General features: G+C 43.3%; 1 protein-coding gene across 2 annotated transcripts in view; it reads left to right on the plus strand.

The window, feature by feature from the left end:
- The window catches only part of LOC138983588 (uncharacterized), a 60,521-nt gene that overhangs the window by 34,456 nt on the left and 5,752 nt on the right, over positions 1-20,313 (plus strand). For both annotated transcript variants that reach the window (XM_070356863.1, XM_070356864.1), the window contains exons 19-28: positions 1,128-1,285; positions 2,571-2,670; positions 5,164-5,233; positions 6,720-6,793; positions 7,555-7,677; positions 8,920-9,010; positions 9,312-9,436; positions 9,812-9,938; positions 13,679-13,785; positions 16,320-16,405. In XM_070356863.1, coding sequence (XP_070212964.1) covers positions 1,128-1,285; positions 2,571-2,670; positions 5,164-5,233; positions 6,720-6,793; positions 7,555-7,677; positions 8,920-9,010; positions 9,312-9,436; positions 9,812-9,938; positions 13,679-13,785; positions 16,320-16,405 — 1,061 coding nt within the window. The remainder of the gene's footprint in view (positions 1-1,127; positions 1,286-2,570; positions 2,671-5,163; positions 5,234-6,719; positions 6,794-7,554; positions 7,678-8,919; positions 9,011-9,311; positions 9,437-9,811; positions 9,939-13,678; positions 13,786-16,319; positions 16,406-20,313) is intronic.

Genomic DNA, 20,313 nt, shown 5'->3' on the forward strand with positions numbered 1-20,313 from the left:
TTTCATTTTTTTGTGTCTTGCGATAGTTGGAGGAGCGAGAGCCGCCATGTTGTGTTTTCGTCTGCTCGAAATGTGCGCAAAAGTCGTAAATCATCCCAAAAAAGCTTATTCCGGGCGGGACTACATGTGTGTGTTGGTTACAAAATGTGTGTGTGATATTTTTCTTCAAACTTTTTCACTTTTCTTCTTTGTTTCACTTGTTTATTCTTGGAGTCGATTTCGCCAAATACCGTACTTTCGTTTGCCTGGTTGTTTTGATTGATTGACACGATCTGATTATATTTTTTTTCGACGGCGGCTAATATAGTGACGCGGCCTATACGTGGCTCGTCCCAATTTTTGAGTCACTTGAGAAAAAGTGACTCTATGTAATCGGTCAGTGTTAGTCTGTCCGGCCGGCCGGCCGGCCGGCCGGCCGTCCGTAGACACCACCTTAACGTTGGACTTTTCTCGGAAACTATCAAAGCGATCGGGCTCATATTTTGTTTAGTCGTGACCTCCAATGACCTCTACACTTTAACGATGGTTTCGTTGACCTTTGACCTTTTTCAAGGTCACAGGTCAGCGTCAAAGGAAAAATTAGACATTTTATATCTTTGACAAAGTTCATCGGATGTGATTGAAACTTTGTAGGATTATTCTTTACATCAAAGTATTTACATCTGTAGCCTTTTACGAACGTTATCAGAAAAACAAGGGAGATAACTAGCCTTTTCTGTTCGGCAACACACAACTTAACGTTGGGCTTTTCTCGGAAACTATAAAAGTGACCGGGCTCAAATTTTATGTGAACGTGACTCATTGTGTTGTGAATAGCAATTTCTTCCTGTCCAACTGATGCCTCATATAATATTCAGAACTGCGAAAGTGACTCGATCGAGCGTTTGCTCTTCTTGTTTTGTTAAAAGTCAGGGGTGCGGCTTATAAAACGGTGCGTCTTGTAAGCCGTCAAATACGGTAGTTCTGAGAGGTAACCCTCATGGAAATTTGGGCTGGTTTCTCACTGGGGGAAATGAGCTGCCATACAGTACGGCGCTACCCATTTTTTTTCTGCATGGGTGTATTCATGTTTCCAAGCCCTGAGACTTTCACCAGTGTGATATATGCTGAAATGTGGTGAATTTCAGGATGAGAGCCATGGTGTCAATCTCGTTGGTCAGAATCTGGAGGCAGAGTTGTTCCGTCAGCACAAGCATCCCGTCATGCACATCGGCTTTGTCGACAACATCAGTCGCATGGTCACCGTTGACGACCAAGCCTACATCAACATCTGGAATTATGATCCGTAAGTTGACATGTACTTGTATTGATAGATGACTTAACATCTGCCAGCACACCTGCTCTGTGGTTTAGTTTTCTTTGTCTGTATGCTTGTTTGATTGTTCTTGCTTTGCTTTTCTCTGGTGTGAATTCAAGATTAAACCGTGTGTGTGTGTGTGTGTGTGTGTGTGTGTGTGGTGTGTGTGTGTGTGTGTGTGGTGTGTGTGTGTGTGTAGAAATAGCATTCTACCCAACATATGCCAACCGCGTGTTTAACAACCCTTTTGTTTTGTTTCATTTACTTAAATGAAATGCAAATCCAGTTTTTTCACCACTTGCACGCAGTGTGAAAGGATGTGTTAGTAGTAGTTAGATGTTGTTCGTACATTTATTTTAATGTTAATTACACATTAACATGCTTCCATTTGAAACTTCGAGGTCTTCATTGGGGATTGACGCCCGACAAAAGCTAATTGAAGCCCGACGGAGCGAAGCGACGGAGGGCTTCAATTAGACTTTGGGAGGGCGTCAATCCACGATGAAGACCGAGAAGTTTTAAATGGAAGCATGTTAATGTTATTGTAATTCAATCTGACGACGATCTCTTTCCTGCTTTCATGCGGTTGTAAACAGACAGAATTGGTTCTGTTCTGTTCACACACTACTTTCAGTCCACCTACCTGCAAGGGTCAAGTCCCCAGAAATATGTCTCTGTATTCCTATCGTATCACTCTGCTCCTGTTTTGTTTTCTTTCACACACATTTTCCCTTCTTTTTTGACGGGTTTCTGGACAGCAAACTCTAAAACAAAATCTTTTCATCACAGAAGCGATGTTTGGAATTGACTGACGTAGTCCGGAAGAATTCATGCATCAACTTACGTCACGTATTCGACGTCATCACTTCGCATACCTTATGGTCTCGGTATTTCGTTGGCCTTCATATTTCCCACTTGTAAAATGACCCTCAAAGCTAACCGAGACTAGTTGAGGCTGTATCAATGCGCCTCGCCAGCAGGTTGTTAATGGATTTTTTAGCGAGTGGCTATCGACAATTAGTCACCGGTAATTTTTAATGAGTTGGGGCATTCTGACCAATCACAGGATCTGTTTCATTAAAACGCAAACTTGATTAAATTACAATAATGTTTTAGTATTCTGTTTGTCTTCATGGTTATACGCCACCAATGTAATTTCTCAGATTTGAGATGATAAAGTTAATTTGATTTGATTCATGTGTGCAAATAACACTACTTAAGAAATGTTTATTTTCTGAATGTTGCTCACTGTTAAGTTCTCCCTTTCTTTCAGAACATTCATTTCTGGGTTCGGTTACTTCATGCCAGAGAAGAAGTACAAGCTGGACTTCAACAAGACAATGTACACACCATCCAACACTGATCAACCTAAGGTGAAGGAATACTCAGAGACTCAAGACTCAAGACTCAAAGATTTTAATGTCCTTATAAAAAACAAGGAAAATTGCCTCGCAGTGTCAGGCGGTTTAAAACATAAATAACATCTCAATCACTAACAGTTTAAAATTCCACTAAAAAGATCCGTAACATTCAGCTACCAACTGCTATGCTTTTAGCGTAGCATGCTACGTTTTAAGAGCAATTGCTAAGTTGCTTCGCCAAGCTAAAAATTGCCACGATTAAACAAAAAATCCCAAGCATGCTACATTTCCCTCTTTTTTGTGAGTCCTGGTACTCATTTCTGCTTACCACTCCGTGTAGCGGTCACAAAATTGGTCACATGTGATTAAACAAAAAATCCCAAGCATGCAACGTTCCCTCTTTTTTGTGAGTCCTGGTACTCATTTCTGCTTACCACTCCGTGTAGCGGTCACATTATTGGTCATAAAACATCGTCTACACTGAAAAGTGACACTGCAGATACTCTCTAATGGGCATTTTATGTTCCTGCATTCTCATGAAACTTGATAAAAAATGTCTATTCTCGTGCAAGATGGCATAAATGCGGATGTTGGAATAAATTTGAGAAAATGCAACACTTAAACGCCACTTGCTACGCTGAACATTTGAAAAAAAATCTAAATTGCTACACTTGAGGCTTCACAAGGTTGGCAGGTCTGCTTTACTGGACTGGGTGTCCGAGTGGTAACGCACTTGCGCTCGGAAGCGAGAGGTTGCGAGTTCGACCCTGGGTCAGGGCGTTAGCAATTTTCTCCCCCCTTTCCTAACCTAGGTGGTGGGTTCAAGTGCTAGTCTTTTGGATGAGACAAAAAACCGAGGTCCCTTCATGTACACTACATTGGGGTGTGCACGTTAAAGATCCCACGATTGACAAAAGGGTCTTTCCTGGCAAAATTGTATAGGCATAGATAAAAATGTCCACCAAAATACCCGTGTGACTTGGAATAATAGGCCGTGAAAAGTAGGATATGCGCCGAAATGGCTGCGATCTGCTGGCCGATGTGAATGCATGATGTATTGTGTAAACAAATTCCATCTCACACGGCATAAATAAATCCCTGCGCCTTGAATATGTGCGCGATATAAATTGCATAAAATAAAAAAAAATAAAAAAATAAAAAAATAAATAAATCCCTGCGCTTAGAACTGTACCCACGGAATACGCGCGATATAAGCCTCATATTGATTAATTGATTGTTTCACTTGTTTCTATGCATATGGATGGCACTAACCTACCCCCTCACTGTCTGCAAGGTGTGGAGAGATGCAGTTAATTCAACCAAAGCTTGTCACTGCACAGTAAACAGTCAGTTGATATTTACAGGCATGGCAATTGTCCGCCGAAAGGCAAATTTCCGCCGAATTTTTTGTATGTTCCGCCGAAAAAGCAAAAGTGTTCGCCGAAAAAATAAATGGGGGAGGTAAAAATGGTTCTAAAAACTGAATTTAATGGCAAACTTGGAGCTCAGATGACACCAAATTGCACCATTTGGGTTCTTTAGAGAAAACAATTTCCGGGGGGGCATGCCTCCGAACCCCCCTAGCAGGGCTAGGCGCTTCGTGCCGTCGACTTTGCTATTGCTTACAAATGTTCAGCCTTTTTTACTTTTTTCAATTCCCATGCCTGTATTTAGTGTGTGCCGAAGTGGAAGTACGCTCTTATGCCATGTTAGAGCCTGGACTGTGTGCAGACTCTCCTCGGTGTCCGAACACCCCCGTGTGTACACGCAAGCACAAGACCAAGTGCGCACGAAAACGATCCTGTAATCCATGTCAGAGTTTGGTGGGTTATAGAAACACGAAAATACCCAGCATGCTTCCTCCGAAAAAACGGCGTATGGCTGCCTAAATGGCGGGGTAAAAAACGGTCATACACGTAAAATTCCACTCGTGCAAAAAAACACGAGTGTACGTGGGAGTTTCAGCCCACGAACGAAGAAGAAGAAGAAGAAGAGCCTGGACAGATCTGTGATGATGTGTTTGATGACTGACACAAGAAGGCCGGTACCTTTAACTCATTGTCTCCCAGGTACGGATATATCCGTACCCACTCATATGGCTCTATCTGACCTGGTACAGATGTATCCGTACACACAGTCACTTCAGTCGCTTTCTGTAACGTCGATCTAACGCCTGCATTCCATCGTGTTGATACACAGTTACTACACAGTTCCTACAATTCTGAGTGACCTGCTGCAGCGGCTAAAACAAACTTGGTCAACATAGGTGGGGTAGAAAGTGTTAAGAAGCATAAATCAAAAAAACATAATGACTGCTACTTTTCTAAAATTCAGAATAAAAAAAAATCCAAGAATGGTAGGTTTATGGGAACGTTTAATATATGACAAAACAAAACATAAATGTATCGCTATTATCCTTGATTATTTCCCCTGACAGTTCCAATAACCTACCGTTCTTCTTTTTTATTTATTTAAGAGGCATAATAATATATTGGTGTGTTTCAGGTTGTCTTCACAGACAGTGCAAAGTCCAACACTAAAACTCAGGCAGAGATCGCCAGAGACAGGAACAGCGGTATGTGTCGTTGTACTCATCGTCACTCTTCTTGTGCTGACCATAGCATGCATAAACATTTAACTATAGAGGGTATACCTTAAGGCTTAGTGCTTTGGTGTGTTTGTTTTTCTGAAAAAAATAAAGATTACTTTGTGGAATAATTTTAGACAAATTGAAGCATTAACTCAAACCTCAATCTATCAATAATTAAAGTGCCGGAACAATATTTACAACAGATAAATGATTATGAGAGGGTTTGTCTGTTTTTTTGTTTTTGTGTGTGTGCCTTTTTTTCCTTCTTTTTTCTTGTACAAAATTGTTACCTTCATTTAAGCAAAAACATCATTGATTTAAATAAAACGCAGAGTTTGAGATCAAACAATGAAAGGAAGTAAGTGCTCCCCTAGGCAACAATAAGTGACATTAAATTACATATTCTTACCGCAATTCTCATAAATGCATTGACTTCGATCTCACATGCTAGATGTCGAAACACTACTCAAATTACCTGCCCTTGTAAGGGTGGTAACCAAGCAAAAAAAACAGACGCCATAGCCGTTGCTATGACCTGACCTCACTTGGTTACCCATAATACCTAGCGCGCCACGTGAGCGCCGGCATCCGGAATAATCATTCTCGACTTTCAACGACCCATGTCGGACGTGTCGGAATTCGTCTACATACTCGGCCTTCGCATGCCCGCCTGTCTTTGGGACTAGCCGGTGAAATGGTTTCCCTGACACCTGGGGGAATAAGCAACGTTCATCCTCAGATTTAGAGATGCAAATTTGAAGGTACTGAACTTGTCAAATCCAGGTGCACGGAGCCCCTGGGGCTTTTAGTCATACCTCAGGCAGCTATCCGTTAGAAGAACTACCAAGTTTCATTGACTTGCACCCAAAGAGTCAAGAACTGCGATTTTTTTACGAATTAATTTCGTACTCGGACCCGGCTGGTCTTGACCTATTTTTGGATCTAAATTTAGATTAGGTAGATCACCACATCATGCCCAAAAAGACACGTCACTAAGCAAACTATGTCAGACGTCATCATGAGTTTGTGTAAAACAAAATGGAGGCCGGAATCACTCGGTTGAATCGAACTCCGACCAAACACCACGTAATAACTAGGTTAATTTATGCACTCGCGTGAACAAGAAACTGTCAAGCTTCACAGATGTTGTCGTTGGGTAGTTTTGGGTTTGTTTTACTACCATAGGAGGATTTTTGAACCGTAAATGCACTCGGCTGCAACAAAAACGCAAAACGACAGTTGAACTCAGATACTCAGGTCTTAAAAAGGATGAAGGTTTGTAATGCAAGTACATTTACAGAGGTCATGAACAGAAAATCTGAAGAAAACAACAACATGTTTGTCTGAAACAGAGGAAGTCTTAACTCAGGGGGTCTTAACTCAGGGGGTCTTAACTCAGGGGGTCTTAACTCAGGGGGTCTTAAAATGGAGGTGTCGTTGTGCAGACTGTTCCCCCATGATATTGTTTCAGTTCAAAACCAGTTGGATAACATGAACCTTGGCGACCCATGGCATGAAGAGATTGTGCCTGACAGAAATTTGGTGGTAAGTTATTTCCTGTGCAAGCGTTTACTTTTTCCAAGTTAAGATTTGAGATACTGTTAGGCTGATTTTTTGTTCTTGCAGAGCATATATATATATGATGTCTGTGTTCCTTCTTTTCATTAAAAAACCGCAACATGGTGGCCTAGTGGTAAGGCGTCCGCCCCGTGATCGGGAGGTCGAGGGTTCGAACCCCGGCCGGGTCATACCTAAGACTTTAAAATTGGCAATCTAGTGGCTGCTCCGCCTGGCGTCTGGCATTAAGGGGTTAGTGCTAGGACTGGTTGGTCCGGTGTCAGAATAATGTGACTGGGTGAGACATGAAGCCTGTGCTGCGACTTCTGTCTTGTGTGTGGCGCACGTTAAATGTCAAAGCAGCACCGCCCTGATATGGCCCTTCGTGGTCGGCTGGGCGTTAAGCAAACAAACAAAAAAACAAAATTCATTGAAAAACGAACAAACAAACAACAAAAATTTGGAGAAACCTTTTAAACACATAAAGTGCAGAGTGGGCCTTTAGACCCCTCTGCAGGAGAAGCTGTTTGGTGACCTGTCCAGGGCTGGGGTGCACAAGAAAGTTACCAACGGGGTGGGAGCCAGCTGCACGGTGTTGGATTGGTTGAAATTGAGATTTGTTGCGATTTTAACAAATCAGACCCCGCGGGGGCAAATCAAAGGTTGGGTCTTTTGGTTGGTCTCAGCGTACGTGACAGCAGTGATGAATTCTAGATTTGGCACAGTATTTTGTCCTGTTTATTTTGCAGACATCGGTGTATGCCCCCAAGGGTGGTGTAAAGGATTCTGGAGCAATGTTCAACATTGTGCTACGACATGAAAATACACAGCAGCTCTCCATCTATCTCATCCGCATGTATAAGCCTGTTAAAGTGAGTACAGCCTGGCTGTGTGAGTGGTGGATGCCACACTTTAAAACAGCTTTTATGTTCCTGTTTGCATTTTCATAACTAATGCACTAAAACACAGTATGTGAGGCTGATAGACATATGAAGAGACACACACACACATGCAAGCATTCATGCATGCACGCACATATGCATGCACACACACACACTGACACACACACACACACACACACGCACACGCACACGCACACACACACACACACACACACACACACACACTCACTCACTCACTCACTCACTCACTCACTCACTCACTCACTCACTCTTGGATGCAGATGCAAAGAAACAGGTTGCGGGGTCAACCATCTCTGAACAAATATTTTACGAAATTGCAAAGGGTCAGGGAGTGAAAAAGAGTGGGCATCCACATGTATGTCAGTGGGGTAGGGTGGCAGGGGGGAGGGGGGGGGGAGTGGAGTGGATTGGTAGGGAAGTGGTGAGAGAGTTAAAATAGTCAGACTAGGGGGAAACATCCAATTTGCTTATGTCAGTGGAGAACCGAAAACAGCAACTTACTTCCCTTGTCTTAACATCAGCAAAGTTGAAGGGACAATCGTGTTGTTGTTGAACTTTACTTTATTCACTGAAAACATTCTGTATACGAAATTATGATTACGGTTATACTGCATAATAAATTGAAAAAGATATATGATGTCAATTGGTCTTGCTGGTAATTCCTTTTTATGCGATCTAGTCTTGAGATAAATTAAAAGATGTTTAGACATTTTAGTCTGTACATATATTCATACTTGTAAAAAACAACCCTTCGTAAGTACGTTATACTGAGGTTGAAGATGCATACAAAAGAAATAACCTTGATCTGGAGGAATTTCTATTCCTCTGGCACTGAAACTCCAAATCAAAGAACACATTCACATTCTGATTGCAAGGCAGCATACACTTTGTAACTGTGCCACCAGTATGAGTCTTATTTGCCTATTACAAGGGTGTTGTTGAAATATCGCACATACAACCTTTGACCGTGTAGTTTTGGCTAGCCGAGGTTAAAATTCTCTCTCTCCAAGTAAGATGACAGTGCATACACCCTTATTTGTTGTTAATAATAATGGAGCTGTTCATCTTCAGTTGATACATTGACATACCAGGCAGTTTTACTGGACAATCTCTTTATTTGTTCTCCCAAAGAGATGCAGATTTGGATAAGGTTTGAAAATGGCTAACGAGATGACGGCTTTGTGTGTGCAGGTAAAATGCAGCAAGCTGTTGGCAGTGGAGCAGACACCTTCAGGTCGAGAACTTGTATTCGTTCTTCTTTTTCCTGAATACCCACCTAAAGGTACATGTAACTGTTCTGTGTGTGTGTGTGTGTGGGGGGGGGGGTGGTGTTGTATAGTGTGTGTGTGTGTGTGCGTGCGTGCGTGCGCGCATGTGTGTGTGTGTGTGTCTCCATGCCGTCGCGATATAACCTTGAACGGTTGAAAACGACGTTAAACACCAAATAAATAAAGAAAGAAAAGTGTCTCCATGCGTGTATGTGTCTGTGTGAGTTTGAGAGGGGGGCTAGGTTCATCAAAAAAAGAGGTTTTCCATTGTATCACTGAACTGAACTTTCACTGCATTGTGTTCGGTGTCCACAGAGCCGCATATGATGATTTTGATTCTTGACCTGATGACGATGAAGCTCCGTGACCTGAGACGAGACATCTACCTCACAACCAATGAGCATGACATGTTGGTGGAGAGGCCTATCATCTCATTCTCTGTGAGCAGACATAGATTTTAATCAGATTTTTACGAATATTTTCAACTTTACGTAAAATTTAAAGGCCCTGCTGATGAATTTTGTGCTTTGGTTCAACTGTAGGTGCAGTCTGTGTCTTGTGCAGTAATGGAAGGGAAGCAACTCTTCTTAAAGCATAATTGAAACAGTTCCCTCCATTTGACTCATGCAAAATGTATAGACATCTTGTCGAAATGACATGCAATAGTTTTCAAATTGGTGTGTGCTCTTTGGACTGATCGATACACTTGAAATAATATTTATAGTATTGTCCTCTTAACCATACAGTGACTTTACTTGCATCTGTTTGACTGTGTGTGTGTGTGTGTGTGTGTGTGTGTGTGTGTGTGGTTGCAGACTACGAGAGTCCTTGCCCCAACTGGAGCAGAATACCTGTTCATCGTGATGCAGGGGAGGATACGATGCATCTCCTTGACAACTGGCAACCTGGTGTTGAGAGCAGAGGACCCCAAACGCCCATCAGGTACATGTTCAAAATATGAGAGTAACTGAATGCGTGTGCACTTGCACATTTGTGACCGTCCACCACGAAATGAGTCGCATGTCACCTCGCGCGGTTCTGCGCTAGGCTTGATGTAAGTCCGGAGAGTGTCTGGTAACAGTGTGAGGGTCACCTTAGTCACAGGCTTATAACTCAAACAGTTTGCGCTCTTTTCTAAAACGGGTTCCACCACTGGATAGAGCATAACAAATTCTTTAGGAAAATGTAAAAATATGAAAATCATGCAAAGGTGACATGCGACTCATTTCGTGGTGGAGGGTCACATTTGATAATTTTTCATTTCATGTACTCTATTATCCTAATGGTGGGAAATCCGGGTTGTTCCTCCCAGTGGAAAGCTAGCAGCAACGGGAGTCGCGCTACCCAGGTGTGTGCGTGTTTAGGTGTAAATCAGCCATGTGCTTTTCAATCAATCAATCAATGAGGCTTATATCGCGCATATTCCGTGGGTACAGTTCTAGGCGCTCTGCAGTGATGCCGTGTGAGATGAAATTTTATACGGCCAGTAGATTGCAGCCATTTCGGCGCATATTTACCTTTCACGGCCTATTATTCCAAGTCACACGGGTATAGGTAGACAATTATTAACTGTGCCTAAGCAATTTTGCCAGGAAAGACCCTTTTGTCAATCGTGGGATCTTTAACGTGCACACCCAATGTAGTGTACACGGGGGAAGGTTCGGACACCGAAGAGAGTCTGCACACAAAGTTGACTCTGTGAAATAAATTTCCGCCGAACCTGGGATCGAACTCACGCTGACAGCGGCCAACTGAATACAAATCCAGCGCGCTACCAACTGAGCTATATCCCCGCCCCGGCAGAAGGATCAAGGTCTTTAACGTGCCACTTCTTCTTCTTTTTTTTTGTTCATGGGCTTAGACTCCCACGTTCACTCATGTTTTTAGCTCGAGTGGAGTTTTACGTGTATGACCGTTTTTACCCCGCCATTCCGGCAGCATACGCCGATTTCGGGGGAGGCATGCTAGGTATTTTCGTGTTTATATAACCCACCGAACTTGGACATGGATTACAGGATCTTTTCCGTGCGCACTTGGTATTGTGCTTGCGTGTACACACAAAGGGGGTTAAGTCACTAGCAGGTCTGCACATAAGTTGACCTGGGAGATCGGAAAAATCTCCACTCTTAACCCACCAGGCGGCAGCGACCGGGATTCGAACTCACGACCTCCCGATTAGGAGGCCGACGTCTTTCCACCACGCCACTGCGCCCGTCGTACGTGCCACTGTGGTGACAGGGGTGGGGGTGGGGGTTGGATACCGTCTCTGAGTCTGCACATAAAGTGGATCTGTGTCCGCCCCAGCCTGGATTCGAACCCGTGACCCTAGGATTACAAGTCCAGTGCTCTACCCACTGAGCTACCCGTGACCCTAGGATTACAAGTCCAGTGCTCTACCCACTGAGCTACCCGTGACCCTAGGATTACAAGTCCAGTGCTCTACCCACTGAGCTACCCGTGACCCTAGGATTACAAGTCCAGTGCTCTACCCACTGAGCTACCCGTGACCCTAGGATTACAAGTCCAGTGCTCTACCCACTGAGCTACCCGTGACCCTAGGATTACAAGTCCAGTGCTCTACCCACTGAGCTACCCGTGACCCTAGGATTACAAGTCCAGTGCTCTACCCACTGAGCTACCCGTGACCCTAGGATTACAAGTCCAGTGCTCTACCCACTGAGCTACCCGTGACCCTAGGATTACAAGTCCAGTGCTCTACCCACTGAGCTACCCGTGACCCTAGGATTACAAGTCCAGTGCTCTACCCACTGAGCTACCCGTGACCCTAGGATTACAAGTCCAGTGCTCTACCCACTGAGCTACCCGTGACCCTAGGATTACAAGTCCAGTGCTCTACCAACTGAGCTACCCGTGACCCTAGGATTACAAGTCCAGTGCTCTACCAACTGAGCTACCCGTGACCCTAGGATTACAAGTCCAGTGCTCTACCCACTGAGCTACCCGTGACCCTAGGATTACAAGTCCAGTGCTCTACCAACTGAGCTACCCGTGACCCTAGGATTACAAGTCCAGTGCCCTACCAACTGAGCTACCCGTGACCCTAGGATTACAAGTCCAGTGCTCTACCAACTGAGCTACCCGTGACCCTAGGATTACAAGTCCAGTGCTCTACCAACTGAGCTACCCGTGACCCTAGGATTACAAGTCCAGTGCTCTACCAACTGAGCTACCCGTGACCCTAGGATTACAAGTCCAGTGCTCTACCCACTGAGCTACCCGTGACCCTAGGATTACAAGTCCAGTGCTCTACCAACTGAGCTACCCGTGACCCTAGGATTACAAGTCCAGTGCTCTACCAACTGAGCTACCCGTGACCCTAGGATTACAAGTCCAGTGCTCTACCAACTGAGCTACCCGTGACCCTAGGATTACAAGTCCAGTGCTCTACCAACTGAGCTACCCGTGACCCTAGGATTACAAGTCCATGTGCTCTACCAACTGAGCTACCCGTGACCCTAGGATTACAAGTCCAGTGCTCTACCAACTGAGCTACCCGTGTGGTTCCTCTTGTGACAGGGCGACACAGTAAGTCCCTCTTGTTACCGGCAGGTGCTCTGCATTGATGGAGTTGTCTCCCTGCCAAAGCGTGAGCTATTTATAGAAGTTCGACGTTTTTGGTACGTCAGAAGACAGCACACCCGTGAGATATCGAGTAGCTGTTTGTAATTGGGCCGCGCTGCTGTTGTCACCTTGGATGTTCTAGGGAACCTTTGCGTACCCATATTGTGGAACCCCCCTCAGAATTTGAAAAAAAATCAGGACTTAGAAAGGAGGGAGTCTTCAAATGGGGGTACATTTACAGAGGTTGTCATGACAACAACCAAGAAAGCAGGGTCTTAAAAGAGAGGCAGTCTTAAATCAGGGGTCTTAAAAAGGGGGGGGGGGGGGGTGGGGTTCCACTGTCGCTGTTTGTAAAAGGCTATTAAATTAGCTCAATCCTATTTGACTGGCAAAAGGTGATTCTTGTGCTTAGGGCACTCGGTTACACTCTGAAGAGAGGACGCCTGACAATGAAGGACACTCCCAGTGGACATTTGCTGTGTAAACTTCACGAGAATATCTGAAACAGTCTATCAAGGAAAAATGAAAGATGCTGAATAAATGTTTATTCCAGGTACAGTGGAACCCCCCTTTAAAGACCTAAAAATATCCGTGAAAAGGTCTTAAAAAGGGAAATTCTTAAAAATGGAGGTAAATTAATATTGGATGTGAACAGAAATTCTGAAAAAGCATGAATAAATCCAAAAGCAGAGACTGCCAACGTTCCAAAATTCAGAATAAAAAAACAAGAAAGGTAAGTTGTTGGAACGTCTGTTATTGACAAAAATATGTTACAGTCACACAGTCACCACACACACACACACACACACACACACACACACACACACACACACACACACACACACACACACACACACACACACACACACACACACACACACACACACACACACACACACACACACACAGTCACTACAGACACACACACAAGTGACTGTAACATATTTTTGTCAATAACAAACGTTCCATTAACTTACTTTTCTTGTTTTTTTGATTCTGAAAAAAGCATGGTCTTAAAAAGGGGGGAGTCTGAAATCGGGGGGTCTTAAAAGGGAGGGTTCCACTGTATCATACATGCTTTGACGATGTCTTTCACACAGGCTTCACGGGTTGTCTGATAGACGAGAAGTTTTTGCAGCTGTCAAAAAGAACAGAGGTGACGTCTCTCTGCTTCAATGGCAGAATCTATGCTGCTCTGCACGAGAAGGTTAGCTGTGTGTGTGTGTGTGTGTCTCTGTGTGTGAGTGTGTGTGCGTGCAGGTGTGTGTGTGTCTCTGTGTGTGAGTGTGTGTGTATGTGTGTGTGTGTGTTTGTGTGTATGTGTGTGTGTTTGTGTGTGTGTGTGTATGTATGTGTGTGTGTGTGTGTGTGTGTGTGTGTGTGTGTGTGTGTGTGTGTGTGTGTGTGTGTGATGCGTGCATGCAAGCATTGTGTGCTGGGTGCAAGATTTGTGTTTGTCTGTGCTTGTATTTATACAGTAACGAGAAACCTCAAAACCTTAATAAAACAATGCAGTCATCGCCTTTCTTTAATCGAGAAAAAAAAGAAGGTTTAACACTTTCGTGACGGGATGCGACTATATTAGTAATAGCGCTGCAACGCCCACGGACGGGAAGCGACTATTTTAGTATTAGACATACAAGGTACACGACTCGTGATTGCTTCCCGGTTTTTGAAGCTTGCAGTAAATTGAGTTGTTTCCCTTGATACACGTGGTTTTCTCTTCCGGCTTGATCAAATTAGTGCAGATTTGCGTGGTGTTTTCGAACAAAAAAAATGAATCGAAGGCGAGCCTTGTCCCGGGAGGAGATTCTCCGGATGTTGGATCTTGAGGATCCTGTAGATCATGATACATCGTGTCGTTTTAGCCTCAAGAAAGCGATAATAGCAGTGATATTGAGGAAGAAACAGTCCCGTTGTTGCTAGAACGAGTCGGCAACTACACGTGGTTGGGGGTGATACTGCTAGACGAACATGTATCTCGGAATCGTGCAGGAGCTATGGGGGCGTGGCAGCACTGATAACAATGGATGGCTGGAGCCTTCAAATCCTTTTGGAATTGTTCATAGGTGTACAGTTGGTACTTTGTTGTGAAAATGTGACTTATATTCAATATGGATTACCTAGACATCATTTGGTGAGTGTTACAGTTTTGTTTCATTTGAGTCAGGATGCTGTGAGTGAATGCGTGATTTGCTTGTTTTTTTCTTTGTACTGTCTCCTTATTTCTGTGTACAATGTTAACAATATTTCAGCTAATTCATAGGTTTTACACCTTGTTTGGTTATAACATTATTTATAATACTTTCTGTTAAAAAATAACTTTTAAAAAAAGCAGTGGAAAATAAAACACACACAAAAAAACGTTAAAAAACACAAATTATCCCCCTTTCACCCCCCTTTCACCCCCCTTTGCTAAAACAAATCGCGTGACAAACTTATAAATAGCACGACTGAACTGGGCATCCATTTTTGAATTAGTACACAAAATTTGGTGGTGATTGGACTTAATTCAAGCTTGCTAGACAGATTTCTTTACAGTTACTGATTTTTGGGAAGTTTCTTGGTGGCAAGCTTGGGCAGGCAGGACGTTAACGCCGTGGCAGTGCTAGTCACAATAGTGTTAACAGGTAGCAGCCTAACGATCGAAACTCATTTTATTTTTCCAAAATATTGACACATCTAAACGGTGTTTTTTATATTTAGTCAAGTTTTGACTAAATATTTTAACATCGAGGGGGAATCGAAACGAGGGTCGTGGTGTATGTGCGTGTGTGTGTGTGTGTGTCTGTGTGTGTGTGTGTGTGTGTGTGTAGAGCGATTCAGACTAAACTACTGGACCGATCTTTAAGAAATTTGACATGAGAGTTCCTGGGTATGAAATCCCCGAACGTTTTTTTCATTTTTTTGATAAATGTCTTTGATGACGTCATATCCGGCTTTTCGTGAAAGTTGAGGCGGCACTGTCACACCCTTATTTTTCAACCAAATTGGTTGAAATTTTGGTCAAGTAATCTTCGACGAAGCCCGGACTTCGGTATTGCATTTCAGCTTGGTGGCTTAAAAATTAATTAATGACTTTGGTCATTAAAAATCGGAAAATTGTAAAAAAAAATAAAAATGTATAAAACGATCCAAATTTACGTTTATCTTATTCTCCATCATTTGCTGATTCCAAAAACATATAAATATGTTATATTCGGATTAAAAACAAGCTCTGAAAATTAAATATATAAAAATTATTATCAAAATTAAATTGTCCAAATCAATTTAAAAGCACTTTCATCGTATTCCTTGTCGGTTCCTGATTCCAAAAACATATAGATATGATATGTTTGGATTAAAAACACGCTCAGAAAGTTAAAACAAAGAGAGGTACAGAAAAGCTTGCTATCCTTCTTAGCGCAACTACTACCCCGCTCTTCTTGTCAATTTCACTGCCTTTGCCATGAGCGGTGGACTGACGATGCTACGAGTATACGGTCTTGCTGAAAAATGGCATTACGTTCAGTTTCATTCTGTGAGTTTGACAGCTACTTGACTAAATATTGTATTTTCGCCTTACGCGACTTGTTTTAATTATTTTCCAACATTTCCGTTTTGATTTTTCACACACACTTTGGAACAAAACTTCACATCTTTCAGCACACACAAAGATGTCTCATTAGTTTTTTTTTATTGAGTCACATTTAGATTATTTCTGCTTTCATTTTCTTTGAACACTTTATTTATTTTCTACAGGCTTTGACAACGGTTCAGGTGCTGCAGTTGAATGATAACAATGGATACGAAGGAAGGCGACTCATGTGGAAAGCTTATCAGACATGGTATGATTAATAATCTGATGGGCGCTGTGGCGGGGTGGTAAGACGTCGGCCTCTTAATCGGAAGGTTGAGGGTTCGAATCCCGGCCGCGGCCACCTGGTGGGTTAAGTGTGGAGATTTTTCCGATCTCCCAGGTCAACTTATGTGCAGACCTGCTAGTGGCTTATCCCCCTTCGTGTGTACACGCAAACACAAGACCAAGTGCGCACGAAAAAGATCCTGTAATCCATGTCAGAGTTCGGTGGGTTATAGAAACACGAAAATACCCAGCATGCTTCCTCCGAAACCGGCGTATGGCTGCCGGCGTAGGGATCTCTGGGCTGCCTACTGCATTTGCCGGGTTTGGCAGACCTTTGATTTTTACCCCCTATGATTCAAAGATGGCGGGCACAGACGCGTGGGTTGGCTTTAGCCTGAACTTCCTGCGAGATCTCGCGAGATTTGTACGGAAACTTTGTTCGTGAGAGCTGACGGAAATACACGAGTGATTGCGGACGCTTTGGGACGTTTTGCCCAAAAGCAGTACGGACGTTTTCGGGCGTTGTGCCAAGTAAAGGGTTAATGGCGGGATAAAAACGGTCCTACACGTAAAATTCCACTCGTGCAAAAACACGAGTGTTAGTGGGAGTTTCAGCCCACGAACGCAGAAGAAGAACACAAGAGGATTAATAATCGCAAAACAGATAGACTGTCAACGTTCCAAACTCAGTTATCAAAAAACAAGAATGGTATGATTAGTTGGCTAGATGTAGTTCAGGATTGTCTAAAACTATGTTTCAAGTATCTTTGTTCCTTTGCCAGAGATTTTCAATGATTAGTTGGCTAGATGTAGTTCAGGATTGTCTAAAACTATGTTTCAAGTATCTTTGTTCCTTTGCCAGAGGTTTTCAATGATTAGTTGGCTAGATGTAGTTCAGGATTGTCTAAAACTATGTTTCAAGTATCTTTGTTCCTTTACCAGAGATTTTCAAAAGTTGAAAACTTTAGTCATAAAGGTCCCTTACGTATTTGTAAATTAACCCTCTCAACTGCCTGCGCTTCAAGGTCTGCAAAGGTAAATATGCATTTGTAAATTTCACTGCGCAATCATTTCCCTTTCTTGTTGTTAGGATAGATCAATCAGTAATCTATCCCATCAGAAATTCTTATTTACATCTATTTCGGTCACCTCGCCATAGAGCGGGGACCTAAGTAGGATTATAAACCCTTTTGGTTACTACACTCATACTAGTAAAATGTTTAACAACTTCCAGAGAGGTGCTAAAAATCTTCATCAACGGGAACAAGTCTTAAACATTATAAACTGATAATTATCAAAGCTCTCATCCTAGAATATTTTACAAAACTGTCTTTTGTAAGATTTCTGAAAATATTAAAGTGATACGTTTGGGTGCCTGATCAGGATTTTCAGTTTCTATGGCTCTAGCTGTGATTGATAAAGGGAAAGAACTCTTTCAGTCTAACATTTTGCAAGTGAAAACTAGCACATTGAAAACCCAGAGGGAAAAACTTTTCCCTGCACACAACCTGATACAAAAATTACATTTTAATGATAAATATTCAGTTCGTTTTTAAGACATTTTGCACAAGCATTCAAGAATTTTCTCAACACAAAAATACAAAATAAACAATACAGCAGTCCCTGCAATGTACGGCCCCCGGCGTGAGCGGACACCTGACATGTACGGACACATTTGCTCGGCACGGAGTGTTTTCCTTCTATATTTGCCCCCCCTTAAACGGACACCTGCAAAACGTGGACACGGACACTCATTTTCGGTCCCAACACTAGGTCATACCTCCAATGTACGGACAGACCATCGTCAAATTTTCACCACAACAAAATCGATAACAGAGCAGTCCGGCTCTTGGTACAAAGATCACAGCCGCAATGGCGTGATGACAGTCACTGATAACTTGAGTGCACATGTACCCATCAGAAGGGGGGGGGGGGGGGGGAGTAGTTTTGGTCAGGAGTGGAGTACATGTATGCGAAGATGCCAACATGAAACTGCACTGTGCTCTTTATTATTCTTGTCTGTTGGACGTAATCAACAGAAACCACAGTCGATGAAGGTCCTGAGCGAAAGAGAGTGAAAAACCGGCCACAGTTCTCAGCATCGTACACGTGTGTCTGTGTGTAACCTCTTTCATTGACAAGATACTCTTGTTTCCCCTCAGCCTTGACCAGTGAGTCGGTTGCCTAATCTGTGAACCCTTCAGTTGTCTTGCTGTGTCAAAAGTTACGACACAGTCAACTTGTTTTGCTCTGAGTGAACAGTTGGAGCTGACCTCTCTGGCCACAGCCCAACAGCACATGGCTGGAGGGAGTGAGAGAGAGAGAGAGGGAGGCGGCGGGGGGGGGGGGGGGGGGGGGGTGGAGGGGTAGCTGGCTAAACTCTGTGGGGTGTCCGGTGTCACTGAATGTCAACAGGAAGAGCATTGGAGAGAAATAGATAGGTGTACTCTTCCACACAATTTCCAAGCATCAGTTGTCACGGCTTGGGGTAGGCATTAGTGAGGGAGAGTGGGAGCTGTGTTATGTACAGTGTATTTCCGACTGAAGAGTGAAAAGTCACTGGCATGCCACATGATCGGCATGCAGTCAATAAAGCCAGACAAGATGAAAATAAATTACATGATTATGACATGCAGCTCTATCTGCTGCTATTTATTCAAACTGGGTTTGAAGCTTATTCTTGCAAAGCATCTGCACACGCTCCTCTGTGCTGTGTTTGTGTGGCTGCTTTCGTATGTCAGTGCATGGTGAGTATGTTCACTGCCTTGAGGATTTATTTTATCTCTTCTTTTCAACACTTTTCATACAAATCATTTTTACAGAACGTTTAAAGAAGTATTAGGAGTTTATTGTTTAGTAGCTTCAAGAAGTGATTAGCATATACTCAATCCTGTTGTTTGTGTGTCTCCGCTGTGTGAGTGTATGGGGGAGGGGGTGGTGTGGTCACCCCTCCCGTGACCGGACACCTGCAATGTACGGACAGTTTTGCTATGGCCCAAGGGTGTCCGTTCATGAGAGGGACTGCTGTACAAAGTGTTGAACTTGGTCTCAGGATACTGTTTCATTTTCTGTTTAGTATGAATAGGAGAAGAAGTCTTGAGTTTAACTCAGCATCTCCCTTAATTATGTTAAAGGTACCATTCTTCTCAGGGGCGGACGAGGGGGGGGGCACAGGGGGCACGTGCCCCCCCCCCCCCCCCCCGAAAAAAAAATTTGGAAAGCTGATTCTATGACCATTTCTAAGTTCAAATGGCACCAGGTGGCACCATTTTGCTTCTTTAGGCCAAAAATGTTTTCGGGGGGGCATGCCCCCGGACCCCCCTAGCAAATTCGGGCGCTTCGCGCCCATCACATTCACTTTCGATTCAAAGTGCCCCCCCCCTTACAAAGCAACTGATCCACCCCTGCTTCTCACATGTGAAGTAACCAAGAGGCATTTCACAAACAGGTTACAGTGGAACCCCCCTTTTAAGACCTCCAAAAATCTGAGAAAATCAGGTCACTGAAAATGTTTCTGTGCGAAAGGAGAATGGAGGAAGAGAGACAGACACAGACAGACAGAAACAAAGACAGACAGACAGACACACACAGACAGACAGACAGACAGAAACAAAGACAGAGAGATTGAGATGGGGGCCAAGAGAGAAACTATAGACAGACCGTTTTGACAGACGTTAATTAACAGACGTTATGAACAGAGAATCTGACAAAATAATGTCTTAAAAGGGGGAAAGTCTTAAATTGGGGGGAGGGGAGTCATAAAAGGGGGGTTTCTCTGTTGTTTTTCATTAAAGATGCTAGCGCTGTTGTACTATTTAAGCTGAGATTTGTTTTTGTTTCATGTGTGTCTGTGTGTGCATGACAGTGTAATGTACGTATGTATGCATGCAT

This window comes from Littorina saxatilis, linkage group LG13 (assembly GCF_037325665.1).
Source record: "Littorina saxatilis isolate snail1 linkage group LG13, US_GU_Lsax_2.0, whole genome shotgun sequence".
NCBI lineage: Eukaryota > Metazoa > Mollusca > Gastropoda > Littorinimorpha > Littorinidae > Littorina > Littorina saxatilis.